Source organism: Strix uralensis, chromosome 22 (assembly GCF_047716275.1).
Source record: "Strix uralensis isolate ZFMK-TIS-50842 chromosome 22, bStrUra1, whole genome shotgun sequence".
Classification (NCBI taxonomy): domain Eukaryota; kingdom Metazoa; phylum Chordata; class Aves; order Strigiformes; family Strigidae; genus Strix; species Strix uralensis.
In genome coordinates, this window is record NC_133993.1 from 8388996 (window position 1) to 8410042 (window position 21047).

The 21047-nt window shown below is 44.2% G+C and overlaps 1 protein-coding gene across 4 annotated transcripts in view; it reads left to right on the forward strand.

Moving 5' to 3' along the window:
• Positions 1-21047, forward strand: part of KANSL1 (KAT8 regulatory NSL complex subunit 1) — a 101495-nt gene that overhangs the window by 9809 nt on the left and 70639 nt on the right. For all 4 annotated transcript variants that reach the window (XM_074891878.1, XM_074891877.1, XM_074891880.1 and 1 more), the window contains exon 2: positions 9476-10862. In XM_074891878.1, the coding sequence (XP_074747979.1) occupies positions 9559-10862 (1304 nt within the window). In that variant the 5' untranslated portion in view covers positions 9476-9558. The remainder of the gene's footprint in view (positions 1-9475; positions 10863-21047) is intronic.

Sequence of the window (21047 nt, forward strand, 5' to 3'; positions counted from 1 at the left end):
ATCGGTACGTGTGTTTACTTCCATCACGGGATTAGCATCTTCCAGTGCTTGATTACAGAGAAATTTCCATCCTTTTGGGTATAAATGGGGGTCATGTAAAAGGAAAAATACATCAGCCAAATAGAAATATATGGAAACTGGCCTTATTTTCTAGAAAAAAAGCAGACCCTCCTTACAAAGCGAGATGTCATCTCTCCGCTCGTTAAATTTGTGTACAGGTGGATCAAAACGCAGGCACTATATAGATTATATTGCCTGTTATGTAAAATGCACTTGAATGACAAACTGTAGTTTTCCATGAAACCGGTCAGGATATGGGAGGAACTGCAGGTTTTTTATTTGTTTTGACTGACCATTATATTTTGAACTGGTTTGGGCCATGTCTGTGTTCGCGGTTACATCATGTCATGTGTTGTGTACAGTGTGATTTGTGCCTCTAAAAATAAGGTGAGGTAGAAGCCCGTTTCTCGGAGGTAGGAAAGTAGGAGAGTACTTCAGCCGTGGTACGGTCCCGCTGACGACAGGGATATAAAACACTTTGGGGGGGCAGTTAAGGTGTTCTGTGTGTGACTAAACCTCTGCCGTAGTTATGAATCCGGGGATCTGTTTGTATATAAGCGTTTTCTCTTTAAAACCATATTTGTCCTTTTTATAGCCTTTGTTTTCATGGAGGAACCTCTGACGCTCTTCCCCTGCTTTAGCGTAGTCCTCTTGAATTTTCATTCTGGGAACGGTGCGGGTAGCAACGCTGTTCAATCTGATTATATTATTTCTTTAATTGAGAAGTCATCAGCCTTTTAAATCAGCGAAGGGGGAGATGAAGCAGAGCCGACCCAGGGGATTGTAAAGGCGAAGCTGGGGAAACCCCTGATCTGTCGATGGGACCAGGATCCCGGGGAGCTCGCTTTTTCCTTCCCGAGGTGTCCGCTGTTGGCCACCGTCAGAGACGAGATATGGGCGGCATGTTTTTTGGCGCGGGAGGGATGGGTATGTTGGGGTTTTTTTTTTGGTTTTTTTTTTTTTTTTTGTAGCCACACTGCCAAGGTAGCACAGCTGTGTAGGGCTTAATGGATTGATATGCTGCAGGAGCAGTTAATTGTGGAACTTGGTTGTGGTACTGTTATAGCTGATTTGTAATGATTTAGCAATGAGGATGACTTGTGTTGCCTCTTCAGAGGTGATAAAGCAGCAGATGACCAGGCAGATGTGGCTGTGTGTTTCTCTTATGCTTTTTTCTTTCCCCCCTCTCTGTTTTTTTTTTTTTTTTAATGCTGTATTTGAGTTTCATTTGTTCTCAGAGATCATCCGGTAACTGGAGAGCTGGTGAAATTCTGACATCACGCAAGTCAGGGGTGAAAACTGAGCAGTTCTTTGACCAAAGTCACTTCCTTTTGCCCTGTTTATAACTCTGTTTTTGTGAACGCAACTGCCATTATCTAATGAACACTCTGAACAAAGACTTGTCTCTGGAGTTTCAGCACTCCACCCTTTTTCTGCTCCAGTAGTGAGTGGTGCATGTCCTTAGGAACCTCAAAAGACTTTTCCAGGGAGGATAAGACTTAATGTATAACAAAGTAAAGATAAGGCCTGAAGACTTCGTAGGCCCTACCAAGGCAGGGAAGAGGGTATAGCTTGGGGAGGGGGGAGAAAGGGCAAGTAGTTTGTATTTTAACTTATGGGCCTTCCCCCACCCCTATACAGTTTTCCTTTTCTGGAAAATTCATATTTTTCTGGAACTATTTTTTGACAGTAGGTCAGCGATACCTCTCTGCCCATCCCCATTTAACAGCACCTGATTTGGCATGATTTTGTTTTTGACTGGACTGTATGGGAAATGGGTGGGTCAGCTTATGTCTAAATGGGAATTTAATTTAGTGGAAGTGTCTCAGGTGGATCACATACTGATCAGACCAAATAGTAAGTTAGTTCTGCACCCATGTCTCTCTTCAAAGTGTTTATTCTTTCATTAAAAAGAGCTTCTTAGCACTTGGGCAGTCAGAATGGCAGGTGATCTGAGAAGCACCGCTTCCGTTGCTGCATTTTATAAATACCACGTCCCTGCTCATAGCTTCCAGGAATACAATGTCTATCTGGAATGAAAAGCAGCAAAGACTTCAGCATGCCTCTTGGTTTGAGAATCCTCCCTTGTAAATAGGCATTTAGCTGCATCTTCAAGGATGCGGTTTTCTGTAACAAATCGTTTAAATTGGAATAAAGGCTTTCTGTTTCTTCTCAGCTGGGCAAGGAGTTGTCATACTCAAATCAGCAAGAGTCCTGGTGATGCAGGACTTGAGTAAACATAATTCCATTAAACCCTGCACGTGTCCTCTTCGGCCTGAGTTCAGAGCCCTGTTTTTGGAAGAGGATAGTTTGGATAAGGTCCTGTTCAGGTTTCAAAGAAAGTTAGAGAATAAGGATGTATTTCCCCCCTGCCATGAGCTGCTGTTAGCAGATGACTGCCAAAGTATAACGCAGTTTAGAGAATGAGAGAAACAGTGAAATGGGATATGCAAATAGCTGTGAAAACTTAATTCTGGAGAGCAGAGTTTTGACAGCGCAGTATCTGAATTTAGTGATGAAACCGTGCTGTTTATCTAATAAAACGAGGAAAAAGGATAACAAAATCTCATCTGAAGAGAGGAAATGGGAGTAGCTGTCAGCCTGAACAGGCCGCATCTTCATCTGTTCCTTAGTTAATCTGCTGCAAACTTATTTTTTGCAGATTTGGTGGAAAGACAAGCGTGTTAAAAAACTTGGCTGTTTCAAAAAAGTTTAATTGAAATAGATACTTCTGTATCGGGAGCTGCTTCACGCCTCAGAGATGTTAGCAGAAGATGGACCTTAAAGATTTCTCATTTTCAGCTCTATCAAATGTTAGGAGTCCTCTCTCTGAAATCTTTATAACTTCCTGTTGAGGTCTGCAGCGACAGAGGATATGATGGGAAAGGTTACCGGGAAGTTGCCTCGCACTAAATGAGAAACAGCAAACCGAGTTCAGGCTGTAATTACGGCCCATAAAAAGGAACCTGCGATGTGTGATTGAACATCACCTTCTATTAAATGACTATCTCTGTTCTGGAGTTCATGTCATCTTGTTTTTTAGTTGCTGCCATGGCAGTCTTTGTGGATTGTTCGCTCTCCTCTGAGATCCGAGGAGCAATAAAAGCTGAGATCTGCAGTTAGCTGAGCATACGTGTCCTGGAGAACTGTGTTATGAACTCCATTCAAAATAACGTATTTAAACTCAGCTGGAGATGAGTCTACCAGGTTGGGCAGGGATCTAGTGATTGGAGACGCTTAATTGTGCTCCTCTCTGTTCCGTTGTTTCATCTCAAAGACATGGCCAGTTAACGCAAGGCACGCTAAAAGACTTTTCCCAGTGACAGTCTATGCCTTGTTTTAAAATATGAAGTGTTAAGGTGGTGACGTTTATGGGGCAGGGGAGTTTAAAAGTTTTGGTAACAATCATGTGCTTTTGAGCAAAGGTTGGTATGACCGCACCTAGTGAATGAAAATGTGTCTTTAAATTTAAAAATTAAAAGGCAATTCTGTTTTTTGTTTAACTTGTTCCCTGAGTCCTGAGTTCAGGTTTTCATATTTCCTGGGCAACTTGCCCAGATTATGCGAAAGATAAACAAAATCTCTCTGATACTGGATGGGGGGAGACCCGGATTTCACAACTAAAGTTGGTTGGGTTTTTTTTGGTCTCTTGTCAGACTGCTTCTTTGTGCAAGCGTCCTATTACTGGTTTTTAAACTACATTTCTTTTTATTTGACTGTAGACAGCAACTTTGTTCTGAAGAGTGACTTAAGAGCAATGGGTATTTTTTTTTATCTCCAGCCACTTAATTTTCCAGGTGAAGGCATTCTTGCTTGCAATTATTCAAATTTGCAGACTTTTGATTGGGGAAGGACGGTTAATCTTGCTTTGTGGCTTTTGTTCTTTTCTGACATCATAATGATAAAACCTTCTCTACCTCACATTATGCAATTGATTTGTTTTACTTACATCCAGTGAGAATTCACAGGCATAAGGGAGAATAGTTTTTGAAGAAGGAGGCCTCACACTGCTGTTTCTAGAGTTGACCAAGAGACACTGCCACTTGTGCAGACCAGCAAGTGGAAACAGCAGCTTTTATTTTAATCTTGAGGGCTTCTGGTTGGAAACAAAGGCTATAAAAGCAGAGCTCCATAATATCTTTCTTATTTGTTACAGTGCATAAGTACCATTCCCTGTGATGTTCTTAGTATCGAAATTCTTATTTTTCCCAGAGAGATTAGGTGCGAGTCTGTAGTGTTAATGTATGTGGAAGGTACTTCTGTGTATATTGTAAAAATCTGTGGCTCTTATGTATGTTCTTCACCTTTTTTTCATTAATATTAAAAAAAAAAAAAAGCCTCTTTCCCAAATGTAGGTCACTATATGCGTACAGTCTGCCAAACTGCACGTGATAGCTGGCTTATCAATAAGTTTATCATCCTGTACTTGCCTGTCACATTTTCTTAATTAAAGCTTTGAGAGTTACTTCTCATCTAAATATCTTTCTAAATTGGTAAACATCTGTCTTAAAACTATAAAATGTTGAAAGGTGATAACAAAAGGCATGTAGAGGATCTGTTATGCATGATAGGTATAACTTTTGGTAGATGTACATTTTTGATGTGGAAAATATTTCTAGGGCTCAGGGTGTTAGATTGTGTATTGAGTCCCTGCTCTGACTGCTGAGGTTAGAAGCATAGATGATGTATTTCAGTTGCCAAATGAAATGTGTAGGGATTTTATTCTAGCAAGTTGGGTTTTTTCTTTTTTTTTTTTTTAAAAGACATTTGTAACCACACGAATTCAAGAGTCGACTGCACTCTTGGTTCATAGTGGGGGAGGAGAGGGGAAGTGGGAATTGGTATAATATTCACTTCCTTCAGGGTAGTTTTGCCTTTATTGTTTCTAATGCAACAGCACCTTCTTGTCCGTATCCTCTGGAAAACCTGCGTGTTGGGTAGGACAGAGCTTTGGAGGTGAGGGAGTTTGCGGGTGGTCGTGTAGTCAGTCGTGGGGAGGCTTGCATCTAGCACAGGTTATTTTTCCTTTACATGTGTGTTGAGCTTAAGTCTCTGCATGACCACCCATAACCTCTTCTGTCTTCATTTCTTGTGCAAGTTGTAGGAAAAGGGGAATGCGCCCAGGTGTGTTGGGTGACTGCCTCGTAGGAGGAGATACGGGGAAGTCAGGAGGCCTCGCAGCAGCTATAAGGAGTAGTCCCAGTGTTGTTTGGCATGTGATGAAACCAGACAGCGTGTGCAGGAATTTTGGATATAACATCCAGGGTTTAAACTGTAATTCGGGGAGTATAAATACACAAGGTGGATGTACGTGTCACCGAGTGGTGCTGGGAGGGGTCGAAAGCAGAGGTAACGTAGCCAGGTGGGTGCAGGGCTCTGGCCTGAGAAGGGTGGCCATGGGGACTCGTGTCTGCAAGGAGAACTGCTGGTGGGAGGGTGTGCAGAGCCCTTCAGGAGAGAAACTGGAGTGAGTGTTTAGATGGGTGGGCACAGGAGAGGCTGTTGATACCTCCTGTGTCCAGGACTCAGAGCTCCCCTGATCTTCTCATGAACCTCCCTGGTAGCACAGGTGCTGAGTTTCCCCCCCTGAAACTCTCGTCAGAGAGATTTCAGAGAGCAAAAACTTCCTGTATTCATTTTGGGTTTATTTTCTGAGGTGTTGCACAAAATCACGTGCTTGGAAATGCAGTTCTCCTTTCAAGGTCTGGCTGTAAAATTGGGTTTTAAAAGCAGACGGTCTTAAATAAGTCAGCATGCTGAAGGATTATTTTCAGGGGTGTTGTGACCCGATAGCTGCTCCAGGGTATAGTGTGACTGGGGCTGTTCCTCGTGCCTCTTCTAACATCCTGTAGTAGCCTCGACCTTATTCCCGCTCTTTCCTGTGCTCTGTGTTTAAAAAGTGGTAAGGGTTTGCATGTTGGTGTAGTTGACGTGGAATTGTGGGTGAAGCCACCTGAGTAGGCCTGGTGACTTTCCTCCCTCGGTGGCCTTGCGTGCACTCCTCGGGAAGCGAGGGAAGATGGGCAAATTACAGTTACCCTGTTTCTACCTGCTTACTAGAGTCTTTCATCTTTCCTCTGTTAATTAATGCTAACTGCTCTGGCAGTGCTCTAGTTTTAAAGTGAAAATCAAGAACGTGCTTGTGGACTTTGAGTGTTTTCTTAAGACACATTGTAAAGGCCATGTTGGCCTTCCAGAGAAGCTCCTTTTGGATCTTACCAAGTGAAGTCCAGCACAAGGTGTCGTGCCATGGCTGTTGAAGGCTTGTACTGCACCAGACACACTGTGGTGGGGGAACGGGAGCAGTAGTGCAGGTACTCTGAGACTTGTCTACCAGCAGGACTTCTGCAGGAGGAGAAGCCCCTTGGTCACACGCATGTCTTACTCAAGTGCTGGGAGTCGTAGACCCTTGGTGGAGAAACACTGATGTGGGTGCTCACATCAATCTACTAATATTGATGGGTGATAGCAGTTTGGGTAGAACTTGCCAGCACGGTTTCAGTCCCAGAGGCAGACAAAAGATTCAGGATAATTCTTGGTATTACTGTCAAAATTTTCAGAAAGCTGTGAAAGTTCCTCAGACTGTATCCATGCGAATGACCTTTCCTTTTCTTTATTCCTCCTTCCTATGGCCACCTCAGAGAGATGCCTTACCAGCCTCTTCCCTCCAATTCCCTGTTAGGAAGAAATTACTGATAAGTGTAGTATGGCTTTAATAACAACCAAAACTTATAAACAGAGGGGGGGGGGGGAACAACAACATGTTTACAAATGTTCCTTAATGTTTTTTCCAAGTGTTGTTTATACAAGTAGACATCTAATTCAGTGGTAGAAAAAACAGTGCTGTCTAGCATGCAGATAGTTTATAAGGACTTAAATACATTTTTTTAAAAACATACCCAATAACTTTTGGAGGTCATCTTTAAGCTACTAGAACAAAGCCTTATTCTTAAGGGAGGCTTTCCAGGCTTCCCAAGTATTTTAAATGCTGTCCACCCAACTGACAGTGAAGCCAAGGAGGGTTGCAGTAGCTTAGTAAGAGGATTTTCTTTTTAAAGTGAGTTTGCTAACCTGGAGGAAAAAGCAGTATGGAAGTTTTGCTTCCCTTTTCTACTTCTGTTAATTTAACTGAAGTTGATAACCTACAAATTTGCTCTAAAATACTCTTCAGCCTAGGCAAACTCCTAAATGGCTGCAGTATAGTGCAAATATATTCATAAAGAATCATTGCATTCAGCACCAAGTACAGGTTTTTCTGCTTTTTTGCAGTATGGGTTTTTCCTAAGCTGCTCTCGGTACCTTGCAGTGCTGTGGTGGTAATTGTGGTGAAGAGCACCGATCCACACTCTTCCTCTGGAAGACAGACCAGTGTGTTTCTGCAGAACTGAGAGTGCCCGTTAGGAACAGTCATTCCAAGTGTACGTGTCTCTGTAATGAAGGTCTTGGTAGGAGGCTGGAGGGGGGGAAATCCTTTATTCTGACAGTTTTCCTCCCTCCTCTCCCAAGGGCATCTTAGCTACAAGTGGAAAGTTCCCTGCAAGTTCCTTCTTAATTTTTTTTTCTTCTCCCCTTGAATAGTCATGTTCAGTCTTTATTTATGGACCCAAACGGTGTCTAAAAGCCATTTTCAATGAGTGTGCAGTAAATTTTTAGGCATGCAGTATCCTTTTTCAGTAAGGACAAAGTAGTTGATCACAGGAAATGCTAAGTTCTGTTAACAGGGGACTTCTGAAGTCTGAAGCCATCTTTAAGGTCTCTGTACTTCTGTTACAATAGCTTAAATTAAAATTTTTTTTTATCAGTTCCTCCGTGAGTGTGTCCTTTATTCCTTGTCTTCTTCCTCCGTGTCACCTAACTGGTTTTGGAGAGAAAGTTCGTTAGCAAGGCTGCAGATGGTCTGAGTTGTAGACCTGGCCAACGTACACATTCATTGGAAGCCAAACAGAGCAACTAACTTTGAGCTTGTCCTGTGGACCTTCCCTCCGTGGGGGTGTGGGTTTGTTTCTCTAGCTCATCTCTGACTTTTCACAAAAATTCAGGCTTTTATACTTTTCACAAAAATTCAGGCTTTTATACTTAGTGTTTTTCAGCCCTAATGTTCGTCTGTAGTCCCTGTTATGGGGAAGCACCTGGTCTGACACTGGGGAGCAACTGGGGTGCAGCTGAATGAGGCTGGAAACAAAACTGGCTGTTAAATTTTGCTCATTCAACGTATTCAAACTTCAGATAGTCCTTGCTTTTCCTGTAAAGTGGTATATTAATTTGGTCATTGGGGTGTGTTAATGAACAGCTACAACAAGCTTATGCAAATTTATGTGAAATTAGAGGATTGGCATATCAGGCAAGAGATCAGGGCAATTTTTTATTATTAAATTGACATTGAAATAGCTTATGAAGGTGCTAGATAAATTTTGCAGCAAAAAGAAAATAAAGTAACTGTTGCACTGTTAGCAGAGCCTGTGCTGTGGGTTATATGAATGCAGTTGAAAAAAAAGGCATTAAAAACCACTGACACTTTTAGTGGTAAAGAAGGTAAATGACCAGAAACTTGAAGGTAGGTGGGTGGGAAATGGTTGCAGTCTACATGAATGAAAGGTCTTTGGTTATTTCTCTTAACTTGTTTGATCTAGGTGAGTTAAGCCACGGCTTGCTATTACAGAGTGTAGAACTGCTCTGTCATGGTGTGTGTGTGTGTGGGTTAATCTTTATCCATGTTCTTGAAAGAGAAATAGGAATAGCTAACACTGGAAATCACCTGGCTTATTCGGAAATGTGCTTCTGGGAAAGTAGGTTTCATATACACCAGGGAAACGACTTTCTTAAATCCAAGGCTTTCAGGGAAGCGATGGGATTGCCCAGTGGGTGGGGGGTGGGGGGGTTTCTTTAGCCACTGGGAGTTGAAGCATATGGAGATTTGTTCCCCTCAAGCCCTCTCTCTGTTACGTGTTATAGTTCTAATTTGTCATTTTTAAGGCACCTGAGCTGGCAGTAGAAGCTGTGAAAACTGTTTTATAGGCATAGCTCAAGGATTCCAAAGATGAAGTTGGTGAGCTGCTGGCATTGAAGAATAGGTGTAACCAGGGCCAGACCTTTCGTGAAGGCCTGGAAGGGTGCTGGTGTGCTCGGTGGATGACCTGAAAGATGAGAACAGTGGTTACAGGCAGGCACCAGCTCTGGGACATCCCAAGGACCAGCTTGCGTGTTGCTACTTTTGTTTTTAGCTGCCTGGTGCCCAGATGGATCCGCTGAGCACAGGGCTGGTGGTCGTGGAGGGAGGATGCGGTGCTGAACACGGAGCTTGCGTGGCTTCTCCAAGAGCGTTGAGTCAATAAGTCTCGCTGCTGTTGTCCGTCTTGATTGTTTAATTTTGTAGAAGTGCAATGCCTAACTTTGTCTTTTTCCTTCCCTTCTGTAGGCTGCCCTCGAGAGAGGCAGTGGGAGGCAGTGGAGCTGGCCTCGGCACCGGGAGAGGCTGGACTTCCCGTCTCTCTGTGCTGAATGGCTGCGATGGCGCCCGCTCTCACTGACGCAGCAGCTGAAGCTCACCACATCCGATTCAAGCTGGCTCCCCCGTCCTCCACCTTGTCACCTGGCAGTGCCGAGAGCAACGGCAACGCCAACAACATCCTCCTGGCTGCCAACGGCACCAAAAGGAAAGCCATTGCTCCGGAGGATCCCAGTTTAGATTTCCGAAACAACCCTACGAAGGAAGAGCTGGGCAAGCTGCAGCCACTAGTGACCTCTTATCTCTGCTCGGATGTAACATCTGTTTCTTCAAAAGAGCCTCTGAAGCTGCAAGGAGTCTTCAAGAAGCAGACAGTCCTTAAATCTCACTCTCTCTTATCTCAGTCCTTCTTGAAAACAAGTGATCTGTTGGGGAGGCAACCAGTGTTGGAATTCACTTTGGAGAATCTAAAAACAATGAGTACTAATAGCCAGCCACCTCTCCCGCAAGCGCCTGTAAATGGCTTGGCCAAGAAATTGGCCAAAAGTACCAATTCAGATCATGAAAACTCTAGTTCTCTGAATGGTGGGAAGTGTGCTCCTCCTTCTGCTGCCCTCCAGGGTGTTGACTATAACGCAGGAGGTTCTGAATTGGGGGACTTGAAGACCGGGTTGACCAATTGCACTCTTCCACATAGAAGCCTTGATGCAGAGCACACAACTCCATTTAGCAATAATAGCACTGCAAACAAATCTTCCCTTAATTCCACGGAGCAACAGCGGGTGCTCGAGGGTGGCAGTGGAGAGACTAGGTTGCCCGGTGTTGCTAGTCACTCTGACTTTGGGAGCAGTAAGTTGGAGGAGCAGAAACCTTCTCTGCTGGCCGGTCACCACAGTGCTCTTGACTCCGAGATGAGGACGAGGGCATTGCTGCGACGGCAGGCAGACATTGAGAACCGTGCCCGCAGGCTGCAGAAACGCTTGCAGGTGGTGCAGGCAAAGCAGGTGGAGAGACACATCCAGCAGCAGTTGGGTGGCTTCTTGGAGAAAACTCTGAGCAAGCTTCCAGCTTTGGACCCCCTGAGGCATCGGAGCCAGCTGATGTTGACCAGAAAAGCAGAAGCAGCCTTGAGGAAAGCTGCGAGTGAGACAGTTACTTCAGAAGGCCTAAGCAGCTTCTTGAAGAGCGATTCAATATCAGAAGAACTGGAGAGATTCACGGCCAGTGGTATGGCCAACTTGAGATCCAGCGAACAAGCGTTTGACTCGGATGTCACTGACAGCAGCTCGGGAGGAGAGTCTGACGTTGAAGAAGAGGAACTGACCAAAGCAGACCTGGAACAACCCCACGTACCGCTGTAAGTAGCAGTCATGCTTTGCTTATCTCTGGTTGGAGGAAGAGCGAGGTGAAGGATGGCAGATGGAAAATCTGTTTTTTGTAGGAACACGTCTTTTTGATGGGCTTAGATCAAAAAAGTAATTGTTAAAACTAGTGTGGTGTGATTTGCAGCACACTTCCTAGTTCAGGCAGCACATGCAACGTTGAGGATAAAATTCTTCATGCGTGTGGTAGTTGTTGGTGTTCTGGTGGAGCAGCAAGTGCTGGAAATACTGACTGGCTGGAGTGATGCAAGCATACTGCAGCTACAAACCCGAAATACTGTAAACAGTCTCTCCAGGATGTGTTGGACCTGTCCCCTGAAATGAAATGTTTGTCGTCTTACAGTGGGAATCTTTGTTGTAAACCAGTTATGTAAAGTAAGGCCAGTCTGAATCTTTGTAGCTGACAGCATACTTGTGACTGGGGAATTAACTTTTTTTGTTAAACGAACTGCCTGGAAAAAAACCTCTGACAGGATTTGGTCCAAGTGCCAGTGGAAGTGTAAAGTGAGTGTGCTCTCTTTTTGAATCTGGGAAATTACTGTTGGGAATTTTCTTCTTGTCTGTGAGTTTCGTTAAATGATGACAACAGCCTCATAATTATGTTATTAACTGGATGCTGTTTGCGTAAGTATTAGGTGTCAATTTGTGTGTGGAGGAGGAAGATTCTTGTCAAGGCAAAAGGTCTCGAGACAGGTCAAGGAAGAAGGGAAATTTTTCTTCCGAAACCAAGAATTTTCCCGAGGATTGCGTATCACAGTATTCTGCGCAGATCTCTTAAAAGGCTTTATTCTGTGTCTAGTCTGTGTAAAATCTTGCTTGCATCAGTAGATGATTTCTTTCACCTTGAGGGACCTATTGAACTTAAACCTTAGTCTGGGAAGTATAGCTACGGTCGACAAAAGCTCCCTGCGGCAGTCACAGGGGTCCTGTTTAGAATGCGGACGACTTTCCGATCAAGGCCTGGAAATAGTCGCCAGGACTTTTGCATTCCTGTGCTATTCTGGGTTTGTTCAGATTTCAGTGGAGAAAATAACTGAATGTATTTTGATACCTGTTGTCCAAAGTAATGTTAATGGCTGGTCGAGTGCTGTGCGACACAGATTTTACTGAACTAGGTAGGTGAGCAGGAACAGTGTGTGTACTTGGTAACTTCAGCGTCCTCCAAAAACACACTCATATGGATGAGTGCTGATAAACAGATGTTACAGCTCTTGAATATAAAATTCCAGCTAAATGTCACATCATGTTTTGGGATGTTAGCATAGGATGAAGTTCTGTATGTGAAGTCTTAAACATGGCATGAGTTCGGCTTTCTCCCAGTGCAAAGCTAGTAACTGAGCGTGTGATCCCTGCTGGTGGGACATAAAGGCGTTCTTGTGGTGGTAGAAAAGAGAGTTTAATAACTTTATTCCTGTTTTATAATGTTCACAAACTTACTGTTGGGATTAGCAGTAGAATTGCATTTGTAAGTATTGTAATAGTTATTAGAGGAGACGTTTGATTAAAATTCTGTCCAAAGTAATATTAAATTTCCCATATTGTGGGTTTCATAGATTCACGTGTCGTCTAGCGAAGTGAAATTTCTTTGCCACTCATCATAATCCCAAGAGGAAGTGCGGTATTCAGAGACATGATGCGTGAAATTCTTTGCTGACTTTTCTGCCCTTTGTGTTAGTCATGCCTTTACATTCCCCAACCTCCCCAGTACTCTTAAAAAGCCAGAGATTTTAAAGCTAATAAAGAGAACGAACCTTCTATTGTCTGTAGGTTCAGAAGCTGGTGTGCATGCATACTGGCATTTAGGCCAGGCCCACCAAACCTCGTTTAAAGTTTATGCCTGTGGGTATTTAGTAATTAGTCTTCCCAGTATTGACTGTCCTGTTGGCATGAGTGCTTTGACATTGGGTCTCACGAGCTCCGGCATTACCGCAGTTGGGCCTGAATGCACATTTGTGCTTGTTAGCGAAACTCCTGAAGTCAGCCTTAAGAGCTGGTACTAGCATCTGAGTACTTCTAAATATCATTCTTTTCAAAGCAGTGCTAAGAGACAGGAAGGGGAAGACTGACTTTTCCACTGGGAAGCTGCCTTGGGCCAGCTTATTGCACAGAATCATTGTTTTATGTTTGTGTGAGCACAGAACAGCGAAGGCTTTTTGCAGGGCTGCTCAAGTATGGCTGGATTTTGCAGCTTGCTAAATTTACTTATTAGAAGGAAGACTTTTACCCTGATTAATTTTGGTAGTGAGACGGAATATCTTAATGAGCGTAAAAACTTCTGTCTCATCCCTCAATCAGGATGCCTTGGCTCTGTATTGCTCCTGGGTGCCCCTGCCTTCCCCCAAAAAACTGCTTGCTTGCTTCTAGATCTTTAGTGAGAGTTATGCCCCAATCGGTGTGTCTTGTAGCTTGCTTGCAGCCAGTGGCCATGTCACTGACTGCCTCTGGGATTCAAGTAGAAGCATGCAAAAGAAACAAAGATGTGTTTACATCATGCTTAGATAAGAGCTGACCTTTGAGTTTTTCTGGCGTGGTGGCATTCCAGAATCGGTATCTGGTCAAGGACAGACTTCGAAGTATTTGTCCTGTTCTGGCCCTCCTGATCTTGGCTATAGAGCAGCATCTCCCTGAGGAATTGTGTCTTTCCAGTAGCGTTAGGGATCTATCAGAACTTGGTAGGTCCTTTTAAAGTACTTGTCGTCCTGCTGCCCAGGAAGGTGCTGTCATTCAGGTGCATAACCAGGCCATCATGTAATGCATAAACAAAGCAGGGAGGTATTCGTTACACCTTTGTTGGGAAGCCCTGCCAGCTATGGGCTTGGTTTAACAAGGCGCTCTTGATTCTCATGCAGCTGATGGGGAAAGAAAGCGCGTGCAGACGGGATTGGTTCACGATACATTCTTACGTTTACGAGGATCAAGGACCACCATGTTGCATTTCATTTGCTCTCTGATTAATAATATACAACTCTCTGCTTCACAGCTAAGATCCTCTTACGTGTCGCTTCAAAAGTGCAGTGACAGAGTTAGGATCAAGAGAAGCTTTGCCTCTGCTTGGTGGTGAGGAAGGCAGGTTGGAGCCTCCCCCGTGGAGAATCGTACTGAACTTCTTTGGCTGGGTGTGACCGCAGGCAGCAGCCGTCTGCGACTGTGAAACCTGTGCTGCTTTGAAAGGGCCCAAATGCTGTTGTCAGCGTGGTAGGATCAGGAACTGCTGTTTGTGAAAGGTCGCTGGGAGCAGGGCATGCGAATTCCTCCCAGCGCTGGAGGGCTGCTGGCTGGGCTTTGGCTTATGTGGCCAAGGGATGGTTTAGCAAGTAATCAAAGTCCTGGTGTGTCTGTGGCCTTGTACTAATACATATAAGTAGGAAATATTTCATGTGGCTTGTGCATCTTTACAGTAGTTGCTTTTCTCAGACTAGTTGGTTTCTTTGGTTGTCTTTGACTGTAGACTAGTTTCATCAGAATTTTGTCAATTATTTTTGGCTGATTAGTTACCTATGTCAAGCAGTAACATAGTTGTTAGCTGGGGAGTGGTGAGTGATTTAGTCTCTGCAATCCTCAACTTCAGTCTGTGTACCATGGAATAATTTTCTGAAAAGGTAGTGAAAACAAATATTTAATTGGAACTTATCTTTTTAGTTCAGGTTTCTTATCTGGAAAATCCCTGTTCTGGTGGCAGTTACATCAAGCTGCTGAGAGCGAACTGAAGTTCCTAGGGACTGGCTTCTCACACCAGACAGCACCTACAGTGTGTTCAGTTGTGGTTGTTACGATGCCTATGGCCATGATGCCTAAGCACACTTTAATTATCCCCATTTACTGGTGGGAAATCCGAGCACCTTCTGCACTCGGTGTTCCAGTGAATCATTTCACAGCCTTGAAGCCCGTGTGGTGACTCCTCCCTGTGCTCTGTCACATTGTGCTGTCTGGATTTCAGAATTGCTGGACTTGGAGTAGAAATGAAGATTTCTCACTAAGAAGTGCTTTTGTCAGCACTAATTTCAAAGTCCTGTGTTGGAAAGGGATGTGTGTGGCACATGCATCGGTAGTTGTGTGAGGGGTAGTTGCAGTTGGTGCATCAGTTGACTGAGAAATAGGATTTAGAAATTCTGATTTTTCTCCCTTGATTATATTTTTGAAGCAAGAGCATGGGAAGGAAGCCTGTATCTCAAGGGCTGTTAAATAACATTTTTCAAACCTGTGAGTTCATGGAGCTGTAATTCAGCTGGCAAATCCCATGCTGTGGGGACTAAGGAGGCTTTTCCTACTGGTCACAGACACGTTGCACTAACTCTGATTTATGCAGAACAGTTCTAAATGTTTGTCTCTTCTCTTTTTGACTTCTTCAGTTACCTCCTTGGCTTTTTGTGGTCTTGTTCTTGGCATCTAGCTGTGCTTGTAGGTACTGATGGTAGCACAGCACTTAACCTTCTATTTTTCATCTATTTATGAAAACTTGCATATGTTGTACCTGAATTGCTTGTAATCCACGCGCTGCTCAGCAGCAGTATGTTGGTCAAGAGAGATGTCCTCAAGCATCTTGGTTGGTAAGAGAGGAAGAGAGCAAAACCTGAATATGTTCTTGCTTTGCATTTGAAAGCAGAATAGCAGAGAGCAGTTCATTGTTCAAAAATGCTTAATCAGGTATCCAGAGTAAGTAGGACACTCGGCAAGTCCCTCTTGCTTTTAAGAAAAGAGGGCAAATGAGAACACTGTTTGAGAAAGATCTTAAGAAAAATGAGTCAGTTATTTCTCCAAGAAATGTTGGTCATAGTACACTTATAGATACAGTGAATGTCTAATAAGTTGTTTCTGGCTTTTATTTGAGCCTTGATCCTCATGCAGACCTCACCGGGGTGTGGAAGGGAGGTTAGGTGGGTTTGGTGTGGGTACTCACGTTGCCATCCGCAGAACTCGGTTAAGGCAGCGTTGTTGGCTTTCATCCTAGAGGGAGCTTGATTGGTTTAAACTTATCTTTCTGGGCTGAAGTCACAGTTGTTTTGGGGGGAGCAGACGGCAACCAGCCCTCAGTGTTGGGCCGCGTGTGTGAGGAATAATGGTGGAGTCAGGTGCTGTGGTGCAGGAAAGCGTTTGAATTTGGTGTGTGGGGTGTTGAATGCAGACAGAATCCTTCTGCATCTTTCTCGCAGATGCCTTTAGTGCTCTTGCAGGGTTTTGGGTTGTTCTGTTTGGAGTCAGATCTTTGTTTCTTGGGCTGTGGGGCTGTGCTGGGCTGGTGTATGAAAAATAATGCGGAGGACTGGAAATGATTTGGTGTCTGGCACTACCAGTAAACTACACTTTGTCTCGATAGCCCTTACCCATAGGGGCAGCGAGGAGGAACGGGCTCTACTTCAGACTTTTTGGGACTTGTGGGTGACACTTTGAGTAGGATTGCATAAATATTTACTTTACTTCTCATTGGAAAAAGCCTGTCACAGCATCTGAAGCAGCAGGAATAAAAAAAAAAAAAGTGAAGCTTGTGAATGTGAACAGGCATTAAAAACCTAGTGTGATAGCTTCTCTGCTTTCCTACAATCTCATGTGAAATTGAAGTTAGTGTTTGAGCAAGGGAAAGGGGCCCCATTTAGAGCTGATCTCTTAATATTGAAGTCTAATATACTGGTGTGGGGGATGGGGAAAAGACTTTTGTATTGCGTTACAGCAGCATCTGTAAGCAGCTACAGTTTAGAGCTGCCTTTCTGGTCCTGTTAATACTGACACAAGGCAAAAAATGACTGTATGGCTAAGATTAAAACTGAAGCAATGGAAAATGTGGACTTCCTTAAAGAGATTGTGAAGGTGTACTTCACAGATGAGTTTTTCTTCCTGAGAGATTTTGGTTTTCATTATGCAGTAACGTGGGCTTTTTTCCCCCCCTCCTTTGTTCTCTCCTCCAGCAGATACGTTCTGGTTGCACTAGCTCGGCAGCAGCGCTGCGCTAGACTTCCAGCTGGGGGAAAATGTTTTCCTTGCTAAACTGGCACTACCCCAACAGATTTTTCCACGGAGCGTGTTTTGGGCACACCCTGGATATGGTGCGTTTTGCAAGTGTCTTGTTTCAAAGGCCTGGAGAGCTGGATGGCTTTGCTGGGCCATCCTCAGATAAAACGCTTTAGGTAGAAGAGAACGTGAAAAAATGACGTAGGTTTTACTTGCTGGATTTCTGAATGAAAGGAAGGACTTAAAAATACAAATAGGTGAAGGCCGATGTATTGACTAGTAATTCAACAGGGAAGTAGAAAGAGAAACTTCAATTGCAGTTGAGTCTGTTGCACTTGCCCTTCATGTTTCTGGATCCAAATGGGAACTGGGGATGGGGATTCTCCGCTGCACTCAGTTGTCTCTGACATCCTCTGGTTGTGGCTCCCTGCGTTTGAAAGAGTGGCCGATGTGCTTGTCTTGATGTAATGAAATCGTTTGCTTAAGTAACGTGCAGCTCTTTCCCCCCCCTCTGACCTTCTCTGTGATAAGGTTACTTTCTGGAATGCCTGCTCCAGCTTTGACCTCAGCACTGAACAAGCTATTTACGGGAAGGGTACCTGGCACGGGTGCACCGAGTTAAGGATTTGTTAATGGTGCCTGGGATTTCTGTGTAGAATATGCTGTTTCATGAAATCGTATCCCATCAGCAGCGAGGGGAATGGTACTTTGGTGAAAGAGAGTATTTAAAAGGGGACAGTCAGAGTCTTGTGCTGTTGAGATCTTAAATTCACTGGTTCTGTTATAAGGATGGGGTGTCTCAAATTTTGCTGCAAATTGGTCATGTTGAAGGTGGCTCTCCTATTGCCTGCCCCTCCCCAAAACCAGCCTTCAACTTTGTGCCAAAACACACTTGTTCAGCAGTTCTCCTTGGCTGGTTATTGTGCCCGAGCAGGGAGGTCATCACGGTGATGTATTTAAAGCTCTTCTGTTAGTTGTAAGGCGTCAGGCTAGCAAAGGTGAATAACTTGGCAGATGGCTGTTTTCTCCCTGGTGCTCGCGTGCAGCCATGATGTCTTAGCTGCAAAACGAGGTGTTCCCTGGGATAGTGGCGGCAGAGCTCGGCTGGCACATCTCGTGATGCTTCTGCTTCCGAAGCAGGTTAATTTTGGGCTGACTTGTGAATGAGCATAAGCCTGCTCTTCCCAGAAGTGCTCAATTCTCAGATATTTAGCCCATTTTAAAGAGTTATAGCTCCCTTTACCTGTTAAATACGTGCATCCTTACTGTGCAAAATACATAATTGGGTCGTCTCTCACTTGTCTGGTGGAACAGTCGGGGCAAGTGGGAGAAAGGAGCAGATTTTGACATAGATCTCACTGCAGTTTCGGGTGTCTCCTTGCAGCACCGTACAGCACTGAGTTTGTCAGATAGTTATGAGTGTCGTTTCACTTCTTAAAAAGTGCCTCCTGATAGGGTGGATTTGTGAAATGTGACTTTGTTTGGCTGCTTGCTTAATAAAATACTTGGTAACTTTAAGCAATGAAAAAAAAAATACACCCCCACTATAATGGTGATTTTTTATTTTTTTTTTTGCTAGTCTAAAAACATTTGGTGGTCATATTACCAGAAGAGAGAAATAAGGAGGATCAGGGTACTCCTTATGCAGCAGAGCTTTAGGCTTTTGTATTTGTGACTTTTTAGCAGTTTCCATAGTAACACATAACGATGTTGTAAGAAATGTTGCAGGGATTTTATTTGTATAAGGGAAGACTTTAAAATATTAATGGAAGGCAATGTGAATTGGAGGGAAGTCTAATTGTATCTTCTGTTCGGAGCATAAAAATTGATGCTAGGTAGAGGAGAGTGATTTGTGATGCATTTTCTGGAGTGAGCAGCTGGCTGTAGATTGGACTCATCTTGGCCAGCAACAGAAAATAAGAGAACTCGGTCATCTTCGGAATGTTTGCCACAAAGTCTTTTGCCTCTGATACTACAGGTAAAGCTCTGGAAATACTCTGCTGTCACTTATTCTCCAGGTAAAAAATACTTTATCTCAGAAGTACTTTTCATCCCAGCCTGTGTGCAGTTGGAGCTCGTCTCCTTCTATGATACTTGATGAAATGTTTGGAGCTGTTACCCCTTTTGTGTTCATGGGAGTCTCTGTAAGCTTAGTTGAGTTAAAAATTGGATGTCTCCGTTTAGAAGCCTGTGTAGCAGAGTAGCTCATACGGCTTTACAGGCAATCTGCATTTAGTGAATTCCCTGGTGGCTCCTACTTAATGACCAATATTGAGCTTTTTGCTGTTTCAGGGCTGGTGATGTTACATTGCATTATGAAATCCAGTCCACTTGAGTAGGAAGTAAAGGGGTTTTATGTAGATGCAATAGGCAGAAATCACCAAAAAAAGGTTTCTTGGAGAAAAAGGGTTTAGAGAGGGGTGTTTGTGTGCACGTATGTAAGTGGGTGTAAGTTTGAGTTGTGGGTCAGCAGCTGTGCACCCAGCCCTGTATTTCCACCCAGTTAGGTGACCAGAGGCAGAGGGAAGGAAAAGACACTGCAGTTTTAGACGACTTTGCAATTAAATCACTTGTAGGAACCCGGCAAGAAATTCCTACTTCCCAGATTAGCTTGAACATCAGTGCACGAATGTCTCACTTCGTGTATCTTATCTGTGTTCTTCTGTTATCAAGTTAGATATTTCATCTTTCTATGATTAAGTTAGGTATTTAGTCTTGTAAGCTTCTGGCCTTGCCCCGATAGCTCGTGACCGGGAAGCTGCTGTGAGCCGGTCCCTGTGATGATGGTTAGTGCCCTCTGGATGCAGCTGACTGCTGGCCGGAGGTCACAGACGGTTTCTTGCCGGGCTCTGCACGGCCGCTTTCTGATTTTCCTCTGTCGTAATTGCAGATCTTGGGTGTAGTGACAGCCAGTTCTGCCCTGCCCTTGTCTTCTGTCTGCTAGTAGTTTAACTGACTAGAAGCTGGCTAGTAGTTAACACATTTCTGCCCATCTCACTTTGGAGAGGACACCTCCTAATGCAGCAGCACTCCTGGGGCTCTGGATGCTGCAAACGCTGTGGCTCCTTCTCCCCATGTGCTTGCAGGCACTGAGTGATCTGGTGGGATGAGCGGTTTCCCTCACAGGAGCTGTATGTGCCTGTGGATGTCAGTTCTCACTAGGTTATGCCACCTAAAGGTATGTTGTATTTCAGGAACGGATATAAATTATAAATAAACTCCGTGCTTTGCACTCTTTTTTTTTTTTTTTTTTTTTAACTTGCTTCTGCATTCTAGAGGGCAAAAGCACTGTGTGCTGCTGTCACCCACGGTGACTGGCCTTAGAAGTGCTTGAGAAGGTTAATCTATAGAGAGGTGGGTGCAGCAGCCGCTGGTGACCTGTGCACGCCTCCTGTGCTTCTCCTGCCCCTTCTTAAGAAGATTTGGCACAACAGCTCTGCAGCTGGGGCGTCATGCTTGCTGTTCACCTGTAGTCTCTCTGCCCATTGCTGTTATTTCAGGTCCTGTCCTGCCCGGGGTGCTGTGGGTGTCAGCACACAGGGAAACGGAGCACTCCTCTGTGTCCGTGCATGGAGCGGGGCAGGGGTCTGATCCAGAGGGGAGAGCTGAGCAAGGGACAGGCGGCTTTGAAGGTGCTTTGGTGCTTAGTGATCTTGGCTCTGCACGGCTTCGGCAGCCTCTGACAAAATTTACCTCCTGTGGTCCCAATTCCTGATTTGGGTGGCTTGATGTGAAGAGGTAATGGCTCTTCATGTTCCTAGTGGCTTTTTATTTTCTGCTGGAGGCTCACATCCCAGTGGCCATGGGGAAAATGTTTCTGTTCAGCAGCCTAGGCTGGGACAGTAGCATGAATAAAAGTTGCAGCAGCTAAATCTGCCTATTTTTGTGTGAATTGGAGCCCTTCTCCATGTGACTTCTGCTATTCCAGTGCTGGCTATTTCAAAAAAATGAGACAATTAGCCTTCTGTGGATCTGCATTTTGAATGCAGAACACTTGCAGGGCTCTTGCTCCATGTATGCAACATTTTGTGGTATTGGCTTTTTACTGTCTCAGACTAAAACAAGAAAATTATTCTCTCTGCTCCCTCTATGTTGTAGGTAGCTCTCCTGCCATTTGCGGAGATTTCTGAAAGTCAAAGGGAAGATTCTGTTTATACTGCGACAGCAGAAAATAATGTGAAGAAACAACCGCATTAGGAAATCTTTCAAGGCATTAA